The 19863-nt window shown below is 37.3% G+C and overlaps 1 protein-coding gene across 15 annotated transcripts in view; it reads left to right on the forward strand.

The window, feature by feature from the left end:
• Positions 1-19863, forward strand: part of heph (polypyrimidine tract-binding protein 1 heph) — a 554552-nt gene that overhangs the window by 389454 nt on the left and 145235 nt on the right. Inside the window, exon 1 of one of the 15 annotated variants that reach the window (XM_069498754.1) lies at positions 15806-16008. The exons of the other annotated variants lie outside the window; for them this stretch is intronic. Coding sequence (XP_069354855.1) covers positions 15925-16008 — 84 coding nt within the window. The 5' untranslated portion in view covers positions 15806-15924. Of the gene's footprint in view, positions 1-15805; positions 16009-19863 lie in introns of those variants that run through there. 15 annotated transcript variants of the gene reach the window in all.

Raw genomic sequence — 19863 nt, forward strand, 5'->3', positions numbered from 1 at the left:
ATGAAGCTTGCAATGTAGATTAATAGCTTAGATAGAGAAAACACATTTTCAATATTAATTTCGTTCGTTTAAAATAAACGTGCAAGTAAAAGGTAAAAAAGTTCCACAGGAAAGCGTTTCCGTGGACTCTCATACCAATTACCTATTACGTTTTAGTGCTTGGGCGTTAAAGTCATTACAACTGGCCACCTTTATCGGCGATTGGATACTTATATCCAATCTGCAATAACGGTAGGCTTTTCTAGGACAGAAAATTTAATGACCTACATTTTTAGGGTTCCGTACCTCAAAAGGAAAAACGGAACCCTTATAGGATCACTTTGTTGTCTGTCTGTCTGTCGGTCTGTCAAGAAACCTACAGGGTACTTTCCGTTGACCTAGAATCATGAAATTTGGCAGGTAGGTAGATCTTACAGCTGACATTTGGGGAAAAATCTGAAAACCTTGAATTTGTGGTTACATCACACAAAAAAAATTAAATAGTGGTCATGAACTAATAATTAGTATTTTCAATTTTCTTAGTAAGTTAACTATATCAAGTGGGGTATCATATGAATGATCTTCACCTGTGCATTCTAAAACAGATTTTTATTTATTTTTATGTAGCATAGTTTTTGGATTATCTTGCAAAATGTGGAAAAAATACGACTGTAGTACGGAACCCTCATTGCGAGAGCCTGACTCGCACTTGGCCGGTTTTTTCTCTTAGATATTGAAATATCCTATTGCAAATGTCAATGATTACTTAAATGATAATCAAGCTTGGGAATGAGTTGCCTTAACTGCTTTGATAGTTCTAAAAAGTTTAAGTGAAATTGAAATGGAAATAAGAATAATGAAAAATATTATACTTTTAGGAATTTGTTGTATTATTATACAACAAATTTCTAAAAGGCCGGCAACGCATCGGCGGTTCCTCTGGTGCTGCGAATGTTCATGGGCGGCGGTAATCACTTAACATCAGGTGACCCGCCTACTCGTTTGCTCGCTATATATATTTAAAAAAAAACTTTAGCACAGAGACTTAGAGCTATTATAGTGACTTATATGTAGCCATGTGTGTGAGTATGTGTATGGGTGTAAGAGGGAGTATTGTGTGTCTATAGTATTGCACGTGTTGTTTCTTTAAGTGTGAGTGTGAAATGCATGCACTTTTTATGCGTTCTTTAACAATTTTTTTGCGATGCTGATTTATCATAGCTACTTTTTAAATTGAGTTTTAGAGAGAAGAAAAACATTGTACATATTTGGCGTGTGCTTAGTTGTATTAAAATCAATATTGATCGGATTTCATAATGCAGGGTGAAATTCCTACTCATAAAATCTGATCGTCGATTGTATTATCAATAAATCAAGGGGACTTTTCCTATAAATCGTAATAGGCCCATAATATTTTATTGCATCACCGGCCAGCAGTTACAAATAAATTTGTCAAAGGAAAACGATCTGAGATATTTTTAAGACAGGTGATATCATTTGGACGACACTAAACCCCTCCAATTACACCCCGATTGATGTTCGCGATCTCACCCTGTCAGGGATCAAATTTCTTCCAAGATAGACCACTTCACGCTCTCGCCCCCTCACTACTTTCTTTTATTTCCGCGACCAGACGTATTTGACATATTTCCCCGGGCCCGCATAGAAAGATTTTATTGACCGGTTATTATTTTATTTTATGGACATCCACTCTTATTTCATAGGCCCTAAGTTCCGAGTTACGGTTTTTGTCGGGCGATTATTGGGGCAAATCTTTTAGCGATTTCTAACACTTTTATTGAATAGTATTCGGGTTAAGGGATTGTCGTAAAGGTTACGTAATGCAATTCCGTAGCCAATTTTTCTTTTGGACGGTCTCATACGGCATCTTGTATAAACGGTATATAGGTATGTGACGGTATATATTAATATTTAAAGAAGATCTTTTATTCAATAAAAGTGAAGTATGCGATGAAGTTTTATTTTCGTTTTTGTTTTTTGTCGTATTTTTCGGTTTGTCCTTTAATAAAGCCACAACGGAGCAACAGATCGACGTGATTTTTGCGTGGATAATAAAAAAAACTGATCAATTGAGAGTGAGACTCGCGCACCAAGGGTATTTAGGTATTTTTTCCGTCATTTTTCACGATAAATCAAAAACTATTATGCATAAAAATAAATAAAAATCTGTTTTAGAATGTACAGGTAAAGCCCTTTCATGTGATAACCCACTTGTTACAGTTATCTTACTTTGGAAATTGAAAATATTAATTATTTGTTCATACATTTTAACTTTTTTTTGTGATATTAACCACATTCACGATTTTCGGATTTTTTCCTTTTTTTGTGCTCTAAGACCTACCTCCCTGTCAAATTTCATTATTCTAGGTCAACGGGAAGTACCCTATAGAGTTTGTTGACCGACACGATAGACGAACAAACAGACAGACAACGTAGTGATCCTATAAGGGTTCTTTTTTAGGGTTCCGTAGCCGAATGCCGTAGCCGTCTGTCTGTCTGTCCGTCCGTATGTCACACCCATTTTTCTATGTAACTATAAGAGCTATACTGTTGAAACTTGGTAAGTAGATGTATTCTGTGAACCGCATTAAGATTTTTACACAAAAATAGAAAAAAACAATAAATTTTGGGGTTCCCTATACTTAGAACTGAAACTCAAAATTTTTATTTCATCAAACCCATATGTGTGATATGGGTGATATGTTTTTGAAGACCTATCTATGGATAGGTCTTCAAAAATGATATTGAGGTTTCGAATGTCATTTTTTCTAAACTGAATAGTTTGCGCGAGAGACACTTCCAAAGTCGTAAAATGTGTCCCTCCCTGTAACTTCTAAAGTAAGAGAATGATAAAACTAAAAAAAAATATATGATGTACATTACCATGCTAACTTCCACCGAGAATTGGTTTGAACGAGATTTAGTGTATAGTTTTCGATTTTTCGTTGCAAAATGTCGATAAAATACGATTGTACTACGGAACCATCAGTGCGCGAGTCTGATTCGCACTTGGCCGGTTTCTTCCTTAACCTTAATAACTAACTAAACATTAAAAAAAGAAAACCAAACCGCTATAAAGCTCCGCTTACAAGCACTTGAACAATATCGAATTGAATAAAAAATAAAAAGTAGTGTCTGGTGGTGTTTTCCATCAAAGAAAATTACGAACGTTAGGACTGGGACTCCCGTTCCTTTCTAAGGCCGGTGTTACTTCTATACAATCCTTTTCGTCACAACATATCGTCCTTTTCTTCCCGAATTGCGGCTGTCCCGACGCGGCAGACACGTCCAGGTAATAACGCAATAAACCACTGAGAGCTTGTCCAAGAAAAGCGATCGAGTTTTCCTTGAACCTTTCGAAGAGCAGTTACCTGATTTTATTCTCTGATGCACTTGAAAACAAACCTTATTTTCTTTAGATTTGTGTTTGTTTTCCGTTTACCGTTAACGTTGGGTGAACGGTGTGCAATCGGTCGGGAAGCTTGACCACAGCGCCGTTTTTCGCGGTGGAGCCGCAACCCTGCGGCCATCACTTTGTGTAATTGAAAACTCGATGTGCACTTGTACTGAACACCCGTTTACAAATAAATCTTTTACGGCTGTGGAAAAACTGTTTATTTGTAGTGTACGAGAGCGACTTTTAACGAACATACTCTTTTCATTTTGTTTCGAACTTAAAGCTTATGACGACCCTTAGTGAAAATTAAGTTTAATATCTGTAAACAACCTAGCTGATTGACCGAATTATTATTTTTGGATCGTAATCATTTAAAAAAAACCGGCCAAGTGCGAGTCAGACTCGCGCACTGAGGGTTTCGTACTGCAGTTATATTTGTTATAGTTGCAATATTTGTTCATGACCACAATTTAATTTTTTTTGTGTGATGTAACCACAAATTCACGGTTTTCAGATTTTTCCCCGAATTTCTGCTATGAGACCTACCTACCTGCAAAATTTCATGATTCTCGGTCAACGGGAAGTACCCAGTAGGTTTCTTGACAGACAGACAGACAACAAAGTGATCCTATAAGGGTTCCGTTTTTCCTTTTGAGGTACGGAACCCTAAAAATGACGCTTGAAAATGTCATGCTTTTAGAATACGCATTGCCAGTTGCTTCATGTTTTCCATGCAACAGTTACTCTGTCCATAACAAGCCATTAACTAATCCGATTCGACTAATGCTCGGGCGGACACTAAACAAAGCTCCCTTAATCTAGAATAATAAAACTAGTAAATAGAATAATAAGACCACTAGCTTTTACGTCTATATTTACCTATGCAGATACTTGTTTTTCGTAAAAGGGCGGAAAGAGCTTTGGCTCTCTAAGTACCTATGCGTAGTATTAAATATTCTGAGTCGCGTGGGTAAGAGTTTTGAAATATTTATCAAGATACGCGACTGTTTGGGGCTGGACTAGTGATGCACAAGCGCAGATCTCATACTTTTTGATAGTTTTTAGTCTTGAGAACGTTTTCATGCAAATATATCGTTTTATAAAGCTTAATGTTCTCTGCAGTTAATATGATTTTTTTATTCGCTGACAAGTAGACCCTTGATCTACTATCTAATACTTGGCATGCGTTGCAATGCGTAATTTTGTACTCTCATGGTACTACATCAGAAACAACTTTCCCGCAAGTCCAAACAACAACTGTATAAAGTTTTAACTTAATACACGAATGCATAGTTAATGTACAGACAGACTTTATTTTTTATTTATAATATAACTAGACGATACCCGCGATGTCTTCCGCGTTGGGTATATGTACTTTAAAAAACCTGTGGGAACGCTTAGATTTTGTAGAAAAAAGTCTATGTTCGTCTCCGAGATGAAAGCTACTACTGTACCAAATTTTGTCAAAATCGGTTAAACGGATGGACCGTGAAAAGGTAGCAGACAGACACACTTTCGCATTTTTAATATTAGTATGGATTTAAAAATTATTTAAATTTAGAGTTGGATTATTAAAGCTGGAGGTTCCGTGTTTCGAGCTCACCACTGGCCAAGAGGTCGTCAGAAGTAATTGAGGGGATCTAAATAAAACGCTGTGCAAATACGTAGCTTTAGCTTTCTTTGTACGTTTTGTTAACACCAACGATCTCTTTTTACTACGTTACCACGTATTGTTACACTAAATGTTTGAGTTGCTTTTCACGTATTGTGCTAACGGGAATATTGATATTGCTTCATATAAAAGTTGTGCTCAAAATGTAACGTAAATATAAAATTGTTACACGAAAAACAGTACAACAACAACTTTTAACTGAAACGTTTTATTCAAACTATGTCATGTTATTATTTTATTTATTATTGGGTACTTATTTCAAAATCTTTAAGTAGTAGTAAGCCGGGTTCACTGGTACATGTGGCCTTTTTATTATTATAGAATACTAGCTGGTGCTCGCGACTTCGTCCGCGTGGACTACATAAATTTCAAACCCCTATTTCACCCCCTTAGGGGTTGAATTTTCAAAAATCCTTTCTAAGCGGATGCCTACGTTATAGCTATCTGCATGCCAAATTTCAGCCCGATCCGTCCAGTAGTTTGAGCTGTGCGTTGATAGATCAGTCAGTCAGTCAGTCAGTCAGTCAGTCACCTTTTCCTTTTTAGATTTCAATGACCCATCGACGGCACCTACGTAAATCTTATCTCTTAAAAGAGAAAGAGCGATAAGCGATCTAATCTCAGATCTAATTCTATTCTGCAGAAGAAATTGTTTTTATACTTTGACGTAAGATTTTTACGCCTGTATTACCTCTTATCTACCAAAGCCACCATGATCCAAACAAACATTCAAACAAACGTTCCTCCCAGCTTCAGTTCAGTTCAGTTTCAGCTTTTATAACATAACGAAGGTCTGGCACGCGCTAAATGAACTTCGCGTATTATTTTATATAGAGCAAGAACGACAACTTGTTAGATTTTTGACTTCGAAAACCATTTCCCGGCGCCCAAGTAAAAATCACGCGAGCTAACTTGATAATCGATGCCGAAATATGAGAGTCGAGTCGAGGCAGGAATTAATGAAAGACCGCGCTTTGTCAACTGCTCCTTTAATTTTGATGAATTAAGAAAATAATTTATTTGCCAGCATTTGCGTTCGCCTTGATTTATTTAGCTACTTAGCGACATTGTTTTATACAGCATCTGAGGAAATTGTTTGTGAAATTTTCATACTTACGCTTATTATGACTCAAATGACACGTATATTAATCATATTGTGATGTCTTGCAGACAAAACATTATTAAGAAACTAGATGATACCGCGACTTCGTCCGCCTGAATTAAGGTTTTTAAAAATCCCGTGGGAACTTGTTGATTTTCTGGGATAAAAAGAAGCTATATCCTTCCCCGGGATGCAAGCTATCTCTTTACCAAATTTCATCAAAATCGGTTGAACGGATGGGCCGTGAAATGCTAGCAGATAGACAGACAGATACACATTCGCATTTATAATATTAGTAAGGATGTTTATGTAAAAATAAAACGTATATATTATTATTGCTTTGTGGTTTGTTTTGTGCTTGTTTTTTAATGATGTTTTCCTTCTTTTTCAGGTAAGCTATTTATCAACTATACGAGTAAGTCATTTTGTGATAAGCAACATCGTGGACGTGGCACTCTCTAAGGTTAAAGGATTACAACGCTTTTCAACTCGTGAAACCCAGAACAACTTGTGGCGTAGCAACGTAACCGCGTAGCACCGTAGCACCGTAGCACCGTAGCGACCCCATCCGTAGTAAATCTTTTAATCTCTTTACAATGGTCCAACGTCATAAATTTGACATCTGTGACTTTTTTATTACGATATTCGAAAACGTGTCCCTCCCAACGGCATGATAAAATCGTATTTTATGGACGCGCCACCCGTCAGTTCATTATTTTACTTCGTTTTATCTATTAAATTGACGCGTAAACCGTAACACCGTACAAAATAGTCTGTATGAAATCTATCAAAAGCGCGATTTTCGTGTTGCATTTATTTACAGGTGCGGAGTACAAAAACAGGCTCACAAAATGAAAAATGCAAATGTGTCATGAATAAGTAATTTATCTTAAAGGCTATTGTTGAAAATATTCAGGAGATTTTCAATATACAAAAGTTTCGTTACAAAAGATCTGAAGCAGGAGGTTAATGTTCATATTGTGATTTCTATGTATTTTCCCTGAATTGGTTCTATTAAAGGTCGCACTGGCGAGGGTCCCCGATGAATAGATAATATCCATTCGCTTCAGACCCTACCATGAGTCGACGTTTCTGAGAAATTGCAAACAACGCTATTATATTGTATTGAATTTGTGTCATTATACCACTTATTTGGTTTGTTATTCTGTTACGTTGCCAAAAAATGCGTACCTCATGCAAATCTCGTACGTATTTTAACTTTGATCGACAATAATATCAGTTTTAAGTGTTTATAAATTATTTTAAGGTAAAGTAATTTTTTGGTTAGAAATATAATTAATTTTGTGTGATCTTTATGTGGTCATCATTTTTTTATGTAGTGATAAGGAGAAGTGAGAGGGGACAGAATTGAATATGTCCAGGAATATATTTACCTTGGCCAAATAGTTACTTTTAAGGCTCGCCAAGATAAAGAAATCACAGGGCGCATCGAAAATGCCTGGAGAAGCTTTTGGTTATTGAAAGAACTGTTGAAAGGCGACTTTCCATTACATCTTAAGCGAAAGCTCATGGACATGTGCATTCTGCCAACTCTCACGTATGGTGCTCAGACTTGGTCCCTGACAAACTCTCAAAAGTCCAAGCTCAAGGTTTGCCAAAGAGCCATGGAACGCAGCATACTAGGTATACAACTAACAGATCGCGTAAGGAATTCTGCTATACGTTCCAAAACGCGACTAGCTGACGTTGGCCTTGCAGCCGCTTTACTCAAATATGACTTGGCAGGTCATGTGTGCCGTATGCCAGATGAGTTATGGGCAAAATTTGCTTCTTTTTGGACACCCAAGAATCATCAACGCCAGCGTGGTCGGCCGAGGCGACGTTGACGTGATGAATTAAGTAACTTTACAGTTACGTGGCCTGAAGAGGCACGAAATAGGAAATGGTGGAAGGATCGAAGGGAGGCCTTTGCCCAGACGTAGGACAGCACAGGCTGATTTAGATTAGATAAGGAGCAATGATTTAAAGCCTGTTACACAGAAAGACAAAATACAGATAATTTTTGAATACATATCAAAAGTTAAGAACATTATAAAGAAATCTCAGACACGCAGGTTTCCTCATGAAACGCACATAACTCCGAAAAGATAGAAGTGCGTGCTGTGATCGAAACCACGGATCACCGAAATAAGAACTATCACCGCTTTTAAGTGCGGAACGCTAAAAAAACATTTCTCTCGCACATTTTTTTATAAGTATAGATAAAGATAGATGGCTACCCTTCAGTTTTCGTCCCACCCATTCCACGCTATCATTGTAGCTCATTGTAGCCACTATCGCAAATTAACGATCTGAGGGCCCGTTCCGCAAAATGAGTTTTAGAGAGTGAACTCGTATTTTGGTAGGATAATACGTGATTTGTAATGAAATAATGAGGGTGCGGCGTTATATATGGGGCTCCCGGTGTCTGATAATAGAATTATTATAATGTTCAACCTGCTTTTAGTTACGTCCAATTACTCTAATGGTATATAAGTCGTCTGTCTGCTTTACCGCATTTTATTTTCCAATGGGGTCGATTCAGATATTTTTGTCTAAATAAATGAGTACTTGTATAATGTATAGTACGCGACAGGTCGAGATGGAAATCGGGGTATGAGGTGGGGGGACGCCCTGCACTTCACCCGTGCTATCCCGCACACAAGTCCCTACAACGGACCTATGTCCAGCAGTGGACGTCTATTGGTTGATGATGATGATGATGATGAATGCTTTCAACTTATTTCTTAAATCATTTATTGAGTATTTATAGTGATATTTGTTAGTGATTTTTTAAGTACCTACTAATAAAATAGATTTGCAATGAATAAAAGCACACACAGACGAAAGAACATTGTAACAACAACAGAACTGACGGTAGTTAATGAAAATACACTTTCCTTTATTGCGACACTCTCAACACTGATTTTCTTTTCTACAACTCGAACATTTTATGCTCATCCCCGAAACTTTAGCAATCCTCTTATATCAACCGTGAAACGCCAAGAAAAAAAAAGTTTCTATGTTTAATCTGCAGGTTTTGAGGATTTTCATTGAAATATCACGCCGAACGCAGCTTTTAATAATCCACGTCGACATGATTTTTATTTATATACGACTTAAAGCAACTGAATAATATATATTCGTGATTTACAATCTTATGACTTCGCTTATCTCTTTCTCGTATGAGTTTTTCGTCGTTTATTTTGCGAGGAAACGTACTTATTGCAAAGGAATAAATTTAGTTCATGAGAAACTTTTGCACACTCTACGTTAAAGAGTAGGAATTGCCAGATGCTGGTCTCTCTTGTCGTTGTTTCTTCCCATACGAGGCTTATTTGAGAAGAAAATGGGTAAAATACATAATTCTGTTCGCCCTACAGACATATTTGTAGCTTACACCGTCGAGGCGCGTTGGGAATTCTTATCAACCAAACGCAGCACTTTGATTACGAAAGAAAGGAATATTTTAAGACCCCTTCGCTTGCTTTGTGTTTTCTGACACGTGTATATAATTTATGTCATAAAAATGTATTCTTTGCCGTAAAATATTTTTGATTCAATAATTATCAGGATAGTCGCAAAAGTTGGGTTAATCTATATCGGAATATTAAGGTATTAGACTTATGAATTCTCGTGGATTGCAATTAGCAGTTGATGCGTAAAGTATACCTAAAGTACTGCTGTCATTAAGCGTGTTAGCTAAATAAACCCCAACAATGTCAGCCAAAGACCACAGAAAGTTTTTGTTATCCCAGCAACTTATTTCGATCATTGAAATCGGATCCGGATCGAATGAAGTCCCCTCCCATACCCATCACTTATTCATCGGCCCATGAATACTTAAATTCAATCGTGAGCTGAGAAACAAGCTTGCCTAATGATGTTTTAGTTATATTGAGAGGTGGTTAATACATTATGTCTTCATATTTACAATTCTATGATTAATTATTTAATCATCATATTATGTGAAGATATTTTTTATATTCGACAAGGGAAGCTCGTTACCAAACTCACTTGCAAAGGATGCGGATCGTTCAAAATAGTTTTTATTAACATTAGGTAATTATACTCGATAGTTGCTCGTAAGTTTTGGCGTGTATTGAATATAATCCCGTGTACTTAAATTATAAATCGTGTTATTTTGGCGTTAAACCCAATAGAATAGAATGGAATAGAATGTTTTTTTATTCATGTAAACTTTTTAAAAGTGCTTATGAATAGTCAGGTAGTTTTAATTTACCAAAATATAGGTATACCTACCCTACCTACTTGAATTAAATACAAAAAAATTCAATCATTTTAGTTTGCGGCGGAAATGGCAGGCTGGCGCTTATTTATTATATAATCGTGTAAATATTTTATCACCAACATCTTTGTCACGTTATTCCGATTATATACCTATTGTATCTAACCGTGCATTTACATATTTGCTGTCGCGGCCTGGCTCGCCACTCGCGTTTATTTTATCACTGACGTATCGCGCATGATTTTGCCACAGCGCGATTGCGAGACGAGATCGGAGACGTATATGTTAACAGGTAGCTCGCGTGCCGGCTCGCTACACCCTGCACCGCTCTCTTCGTGCGAATGTGTAAATGCATCTTTGATTTTATACGAACAAGATGAACATTGTATGCAAGGTGCTAAAACAGCTTCCTATCCGAGAGTGAGATATTTACGGTTACCGTTGCCGATTTTATAGTTTCATCCTCTAATACCCTCGTAGCACTACATAAAAGTAGTAATCGTAAAGTTTATAACACTAACAAACATTTGGGGAATGGGTGATATGTAAAAGGTCTTACTTCTTCTTTAGGTGGATCGTCTTATTTGGCCTTCTGAACGTTTATTACGTTTTTTTATGTCGGGTTTGGTTCTTGTAGAAAATTAGGTCCTTTTCCTAATAGATTCATAACAAGGCATTTCTGATTGTGTCGGTTATGGCTTACCACCAGCCTTACAAGAAATAGTAGCAAATAGTAGGTACTTAAAACTTAAGTAGTTGGAATCTATTAGTTCAATGAGTAGTGGCGAACACAATTCACAACCCACAGATACTCTCTTTGAGGTTTAGGTGGACAGTACCCCAGTTTTTTTTTTTTTTTTTTTTTTTGTTTTAACGCTGGGAAATGCGTTTACGCATCCCCCCCTCCTGGAAGCCAGCCAACTAATCAGCCAGCCAACCAACTGGAGGGAAGGTATGTGGGACTCGCCGGCCGAGAAGCGACCGGAATACCCACTAAAACCCAGCGGCACTCCTGCGCGTCGCCTGGCGACTGGTTCACGGGAACGCCGAAGCGAACCACCGCAACCCAGCCAGCGACGTCCGCCGAAGCGGACCCTCCACCTCCTCCACGCACGTCTGAGGTGCACCAGCTATGTATGTGCACCTCACCTCCCCTGGAGACGCAACGGGCGACAACGCAATCTCGCGCACGTCGCCCGCGTCTCAACCTCCGCCTCGTCCACTGTGCCCTCTGCTAGTCAGAGGGACACGCGGAGAAACCTCCCCCCTGCCAGGTCATTAGCCATCTTCTTCTTCTTCTTCGCTCTGGGCTGGTTTCCGCACTTAAACGTTTCCGTCTGTTGTGCGTGGTCATTAGCCATGACCAACAATATCCCCGAAGAAATATTATTAGCCATGTTACCGGGGTGCACCGGCCCGAGTGGACAGTACCCCTCCAGTATCATTACGGAGCTCACAAAATGTCGTATGCCCATGGCAACAATATTCGTGTGAGAAGAGCTGTAAGAAAATCGGCTTAGAAGTAATTTTAATTATTCCTTTTTAGCGAGAGATTTGTGTACAATTGAATTAGCAGCATTTTTTTCATTTAATTAGATAAAATAGTTATATCGGTAAGTGTAGATGACATTATAAACAATAGTAATACCATGAGACCAATAATTAATCTATGAGTAATACAAAGTTTCAAGTCGAAACATTAATAATATTAATCCGTCATAAGGTTTGAAATACGAAAGTGATAGCAAATAAAACTGTTACGCACAATGTTAATAGTGTAAATAAAAACGAAATGGTCAGTATAGGTACATCTGTTTGATGGATTCGGCCGTTTCCAATTTCTTAAATGTTTCTACCAGTTACCAGGGGAAAACAGCTGGACAACTTGAAACTAATAAAGGATTTGACGACGGTCTAATACAGACCACTTAAAGATAGTGACTTTTGAAAGTAATATAGGTACGTAGACCTACTCGTATAACTTATTTTTACGGGATCTATATCCGGAATGTGTGAACAGTGTGTAAAAAGTTATGTAGATATATTATAATTACAATTGTAGTTTATTATGAGTGTTATATAATTTTCTTTTTATTTCTGATTTTTCTTAAACTTTATTTCAATGATATGATATGATATAGAATAAGTATTTATTCAAATAATTTTTTTCAGGTGCTTTTGAATCGTGAAAAATAATTTACCACTGTACCCGTAGTATAAGATTTTACGTCTCACCAAACGTTGCTAGAATTCGAGAGTCGAAACACAATAACATCAAAGTAAAATGGACCTAAAGAGCCTTAAATTGAAGTCAAAAATTCAACGCCACTGATTTTAATTTCGCAATGTTTCCGCTTGGAGCGCTGGCTGTAGATGTGTAGACAAACTTGAGCTTTAAAACAAGGCATTTAAGATCCAGTTTACTATAACGCGGAAGTATTTCGACTCTCGAATTCTAGCAACGTTTGGTGAGACGTAAAATCTTATACTGCGGGTACTGGTTCGGAATGCCAAAACTTGTTTCATACTATTTTTTGAAAAATTATATTTATGAGCTTCGGTTTGATTGCAAACCGTACAATATTAAGTCATGATGCAGCCTAAGATAAAGCGGGCCTGTCTAGAAGATATTATTCCTATTCTTTCTTCTTTTGAAGATTCCATTAAGAAGTTACATAGGTAGGTTGTTTAAGTAAATAGGGTCTTTTTGTGAGAGAACTTCTTATTTTATCTATTGGTAACAAATTAAGTAAAATCCTTTCATTGCTTTTGAGATATATACGAAGCGGCTGATTTTGTTTTATTGTACCTATAGTCCACGACGGGTTGAGATGGCAATCGGGGTATGAGGCGGGGGGACGCTGCGCATACCGACACGTTATCCGCGCTTGCCCCCACCGGGTCAGAGCGGGGGCTGTGAGGGTGTGCGGGGCGTTCCGTCCCCAATTGCCATTTCAAACTGTCGCGTACTATAACCATGTGCTATACCTTAGAGATGGTTGGTATTAGCTATATAGTGTTGATTATTATATTTGGTACATCCAAAAACCTTGATACATTGTTAAAATAATAGTTTAGGTATTTCACGTGGGTATATGTATTAATTAACATGTTTGTTTACCAAATTCGGGAATACCTAAGAGCCTTAGCATTATTAATCTTCTCAAGAACCATTTCCTTCCTAAAACAATTTGAGGGACACAAGAACGTTCCGATACGAGTGTGTTGTACTGCAATATAAACTTGACCCTATTCTGAGGAGGACCCATTGTTTATCTCTCCAGTGTTGATCTCTTCAGTGTCTCTAATAACATCTCACTAATTAGACGTTTAGTAAATTAATTTAGTTTATTTAGGCATTCTCATTTCTTCACATTCTTTAGGCTCTTACAATAAGAAGGGCCGTAGTCCACCACACTGCCAAGTGTGAATTGACAGAATTGACATACCTTTGAGAACATTATGTTGAACTCTCAAGCATGTAGGTTTTATGATGTTTCTTTCACCGTTTGACTGATATTTTGATTGCTAAAACCGCACATAACTTCAAAAAGCAAGGCTTACGTGTCCAGGATCGAACCATTGACCGCCCGAATATGAGGCGATCCTCTTAACCACTATGTTATCTGTCACCTATATGAAAAAAACGACCAATTGTGAGTCAGACTCGCGCACCGTGGATTCCGTATACTAGTCGTATTTTTTCGTCATTTTGCACGATAAATCAAAAACTATTTTGTATAAAAATAAAAATAAACTGTTTTAGAATGTATAGGTAAATCGCTTTCATATGATACCCATTTGGTATAGTTATCTTACTTTGAAAATTGAACATACTAATTAATTTGTTCATGAACACATTTTTATGATGATGCTGTAACCACAAATTCACAATTTTCTGAGTATTTCCTTTACTTGTGCTATAAGACTTACCTACCTGCCAAATTAAATGGTTCTAGGTCAACGGGAAGTACCCTATAGACACGACAGACGGACACACCGAAGTGATCCTATAAAGTTTTCTTTTACCTTTTAGGTGAAGTACAGGACCCTAAGAACAAAATGTAACTGATTTTTCCCTTCTTTTCTTCAATGCAGGCTATTTTTACCTGTAAATGGGCGACATTTATCTGTAAATATGACTAGGAGTGCATAGATCGACACATAGCGTCGGTTGCACAAGTCAAACTGCAGCCTACTGCAACGTACGTGCCGACATTCATTAGCGAAGTGACGCGTCCGACATCAGAACCTCTTGCCGCGTGCGAACTAGGTACTCGTATGCACGGTGATAATAATAATTGACGCTCGAATTGGATTGCAGGTAACGACGAGACAGAACAGCTAGGTGGCAACATTGTAGTTGAAATATAAAACATACTAGGTTATGCCCGCGACTTCATCCACGTGGCCTACACAAATTGGCCTACAAAAAAACCCTATTTTACCCCCTTAGGGATCGAATTTTCGAAAATTCTTTCTTAGCGGATGTCTATGTCATAATAGCTATCTGCATGCCAAATTTCAGCCCGATCCGTCCAGTAGTTTGAGCTGTGCGTTGATAGTTCAGTCAGTCAGTCAGTCACTTTTTTGTTTTATATATTTAGATTAAGTAGGTAGTCTGGCGTAATAGTAAGCGCTTTGTTCTATAAACGTACTGTTGTTGTCAGTACTTAACGATGTAAAAAAAAATGTTTGTAGGTCAACGGGAAGTACCAGATACGACAGACAGAAAGACAGACAATAAAGTGATCCTACAAGGGTTCCATTTTCCTTTTGAGGTACGGAACCCTAAAAATCAGATGAGATCACGAGATTAAAAATATCAAAACGCGTTGAACACCTCCGCTTCAGTGAGCAAGATTCTTCGGTATTATATGTCAAGACGCCCAGAATGATATCTGACTATAGCTGTTAACATCGCCTGACCGGTTATATGGTACATTTTTTTTAAAATTTTGCATCTGTGTAAATGGATAAGCTTTTGAATTAGATCTGTTTAATCCCCACTAAGGTTCACGCATTAAAAATCTCAAAGTATGATTTCAGAAAACTTCCTACCAAGGTAACTTAATGGTATTATTAATCTGTGCTATAGCCCACGCCAAATTATTAGTCGTCCTTGAAGTTAAAATTATGTTTGCGACTTCGTCCGACATAGTTGGACTGCAAATTTTTTAATTCCTATTTTACCCGCTTAGGGTTGAATTTTTGAAAATCCTTTCTTAGCGGATGTCTACGTCATAATAACTATCTACATGCCAAATTTCAGCCCGTTCCGTCCAGTAAGTCAGTAAATACTAAAATTGTTTCTATTCACGTGAAAATAAAATCGCTGAAGGTGCGGGTATGTGTAAAAAGTGCGCTTGTCAAGTGCCAGTGTTCTTTTCGTAACCATTTTAGCTAACGTGCTTTATCTTAATTACTTTTAAATATTCTTCCTTTTACCTTTAAACTTTCAAGCCAGTCTTTTTTGTAAATACTTTTGTGTTAAGTTTAGTGTAATGTTGTTTACTTTTAGTGACATATTGTCGAAGCTCCGGTACGTTTGCGATGAGCGGAATAATTGTCTGGGCCATTCTGTTAAGGTAAGAAATTAAAACAATTGTTGCAATAGAATTATTCTAATACGTATTTTTCTTACCACTAATTCGTGTGAAAAACATAAATTATCTTTTGTTGCTGTTATATACTGATAAAAGTATACCTACAATCAAGGAAGTTGAGTGAATATCTGTATACTTATTTATAGAATTACTAGCTACTGCCCGCAACTCCATCCACGTGGATTACGGTTTTTAATAATCCCTGGATCATTCTTTGATTTTCTGGGATAAAAAGTAGCTTGTCACTCTCCAGGTCTTTCCTTGACCTACTTATGCAAAAAATCACGTGGATCCGATTATCAATAGAAACAAATACTTTCGCATTTATAATATCGGTAGTCAAAGACTGGCTAATGTTATGTTAAATTCAAACCGCAAGAAGTAAGATTAAAATTACTAAGGAAGGATTTTCGAAAAGTCTTCGAGATACACATGGGCAGATCAGCTAGCAGTAGAAATTACGTTATTTCCTTTAAGGAACAATGTTGTTATCCTGGTCGTAAACGGCCAAAACAGTTCGAAACATTTTATCCCCTAATTGCAATCTCCTAGCGACGATTTGTTAGGTCCCCATCTGTCTTGGCGGAACTTTGGTTTCGCTAGTTGCATTTGCCACGTCACGGACTAAGCATTTATCAACGTATGGTTGCGAGTGTTGCCAGCACCTGGACGTTGCCACTGTTTTCTAAAGCGTGTATTTTTTGTTTTGTTTTTCCCATTCGTTTCTAGTGGATATTTTATGTTTGTGGCTAGTTCTTAGTACCTACAGGTGATATTATTTCTAACTAGCGTGTACCTATTTAGGTTTTTAAAAATCCCTTAGAAATTCTTTGATTTTCCGTGATAAAAGTAGCCTATGTGATTTCACGTCTTTAACTCCTCCAAAAATCTTTCCTTCCAAAAAATCGGGTCGATCCGTTGCTCGGTTGCAGCCTAATTGAAGGACAAACCAACAAAAAAACCACTTTCGGATTTATAATTTGGGTAGTTAGGTATATCCGTGTTATGTAACTTTTTGGAGTTATGTTTGTTTTAAGCAATTAAATATCACTGTCTGGCTATTACGGTATAGGAAAATACCTGCATGCCTGAGGGTTTACCATAATGTTCTCCAAGGTGTGTAAATTCTGTCAATTCGTTGGCAGCGTGGTTGGACTATGGCCTAAACCGTTCTCATTCTGAGAGGAGACTCGTGCTCTGTAGTGAGCCGGTAATGGGTTGATCAGGATGATGTGAATTGTACTACTAGTACAAAACTCAACATTACTCGTGTAATATTTTGAGCTAGGGCTGTGTGCCATAGTCGTGCATTTATTCTTTATTACTTACATCAACCGAATATATATTGTTTAATTTACATAAATTTTAAAATATATATGTAAGTATTATATGGTTTTAAAATTATAGGATGGTCATAACACATGAAAGTAATGAGTTTAAGCTAGACTGAGTAAAAAGCGCAAAAATATATAGGTACGTACCTATAATATGTAACCATAGAGAAAACCACTATGTTTCACTGAGGTATATTGATTTATCAGTTATCACCTGTGGAACAAATGCCTAGTGTTCCTCTATCTGCGTTGGGTAAAAACTGATCACAAACATAAATCAAACGGCTCTGAGAGGCCGGAAATTGATAGTGCTGTCCTCTCTCCCTGTATTATAACCTGTGCTATAGTTCTATACCTAAAATCCGTTCGGACACGTCCAACTTGGCTTTGGAAAGCGTAATTGAAATCAAAATGTCTTTAGTTTGCCTTTGGTTAGGTATATTTTGTTTATTTATCTGTTTTGTAAGGACTTGTCCTATAGTTTTTAGAATTTTTTATTGCAACACATCCATACTATCTTTACATACTAATACTATAAATGGGAAAGTGTATCTATTTGTCTGTCTGTCTGCTAACCATTAAACTGATTTTGACGAAATTTGGTACAGCGATAGCTACTTTTTATCCTGGAAGATCAAAGAATTCCCACGGGATTTTTTAAAAACTAAATCCACGCGGATGAAGTCGCGGGCATCGTCTAGTTTTTATATATACAAATAAAATTAAAGTTTTACAAAGAGCAACAAACTATTCAATTCTATAAACCAACTTGATACATCTGTCAAACGCAGTTCACGATCCAGTGTAATCGCAATTGTTTTGAAACAGTTTTAAATTTCATACTGGAACTGGTGGTATTAACGTTTAATGTACCGACAATACGACGGGACGGCTAGTAAAAACTTTGGCACTATAGACGCTCGTAGGGTATCCAAACGCTGTAAGTTTTGGATCAAAGTCTGTACAGTTGTCTTGCCTGATGCGCCCATCAACGGCGAAACTTGCTATAAATAGTTCTGGATATTCATACAACTTATGAAACAGAAGGTCGCTGGCTATTTCGTTTTAAAGGTCATGTCACAGTATACTTGACCTGCACCCTTAGCATGAATTCTTGCACGTAGTTAGTGTGAGAGAGTGACATTATCTTCACACTCAGTTATCATTTTGTGGGACGGGACACACACAACTGGCAGACGAGTGGGCTCAAGACTACGATTCAAGTTTTGCGGGGAAATCATTGTCTTGGCATCATTCTGAGGCTGCTGAAGAGTTGTAGGTGTAACCGTAGGAAGGCTCGGGGTGATTTTTATAGCTATTAGAAAAGCATTCTACTTATAGCTAGATATTTTAAGACAACTGTTTTTATTCAATGATTTGTAACTGTTAAGGCAGGACTAATTTTGGCACACGCCAATTTCATTTGCATGCATTCATTTGCAATGGCCACACCATTTTTCCAACGGTAGGTATTGGACAACAAAAATACCGGCCAAGTGTGAATCAGACTCGCGCACTGAGGGTTCCGTAGTACAATCGTATTTTATCGACATTTTGCAACGATAAATCAAAAACTACTTACTAAATCTCGTTCAAACCAATTTTCGGTGGAAGTTTGCATGGTAATGTACATCATACATTTTTTTAGAACCTCAATATCATTTTTAAAGACCTATCCATAGATACCCCACACATATGGGTTTGACGAAAAAAATATTAAATATTTGAGTTTCAGTTCTAAGTATGGGGAACCCCAATTTTTTTTTTCTAGTGTAAAAATCTTGATGCAGTTTACAGAATACATCTACTGACCAAGTTTCAACAGTATAGCTCTTTTAGTATCGGAAAAAAGTGGCTATGACATACACACACACAGACAGACAGACATGACGAATCTATAAGGGTTCCGTTTTTTGCCATTTGGCTACGGAACACTAACAAACGACTAGTGAGTAATCTTAAATCATTGTGATACGCAATTTTATTCGATCCAGTTGAATCTATAATTTTGTAATTCGGGGTTTGACTTAAATAAGTGTTACCCTAGTCTCGCTGTAAATAAGAGTTTGACTGCACTTCGACGTCCTAAAAAGCAAATTTCAATAACCCTAGAAGTTTGGCACAGTTGAGTTTAGTTTACCCGTCTAAGTTTTTGAAAGTTCTTGTTCAATTAATAGCTTAATCAAAGGTAAGATCCTATTTTAGGGTGACACTTAAGAAGAGTGTATTCGGAGCGCGCCTCCTATGAAAGAACTTTGATCCTCATTCGAATATTACTTACTCTCGTAATAAAATTTTGTTGACACGTTCTTGAAACTAATATCTGTGGCTGTGGTTTGCCAGATATCCGTAAAAATCTGTAGTTTCAAAGTTAAACAGGCTCAATGGTTTGTATGTAAATCTAAAGTGTCTACAAAATTTCATTGAGTTTGATTGGTTAATATTCAAATGAATCTAACTTAGTTTATAGGGCGCGCTCGGGAGCGCACGAGATTCTCCTCTG

The sequence above is a fragment of the Maniola hyperantus genome, chromosome 5 (assembly GCF_902806685.2).
Source record: "Maniola hyperantus chromosome 5, iAphHyp1.2, whole genome shotgun sequence".
NCBI classification, from domain to species: domain Eukaryota; kingdom Metazoa; phylum Arthropoda; class Insecta; order Lepidoptera; family Nymphalidae; genus Maniola; species Maniola hyperantus.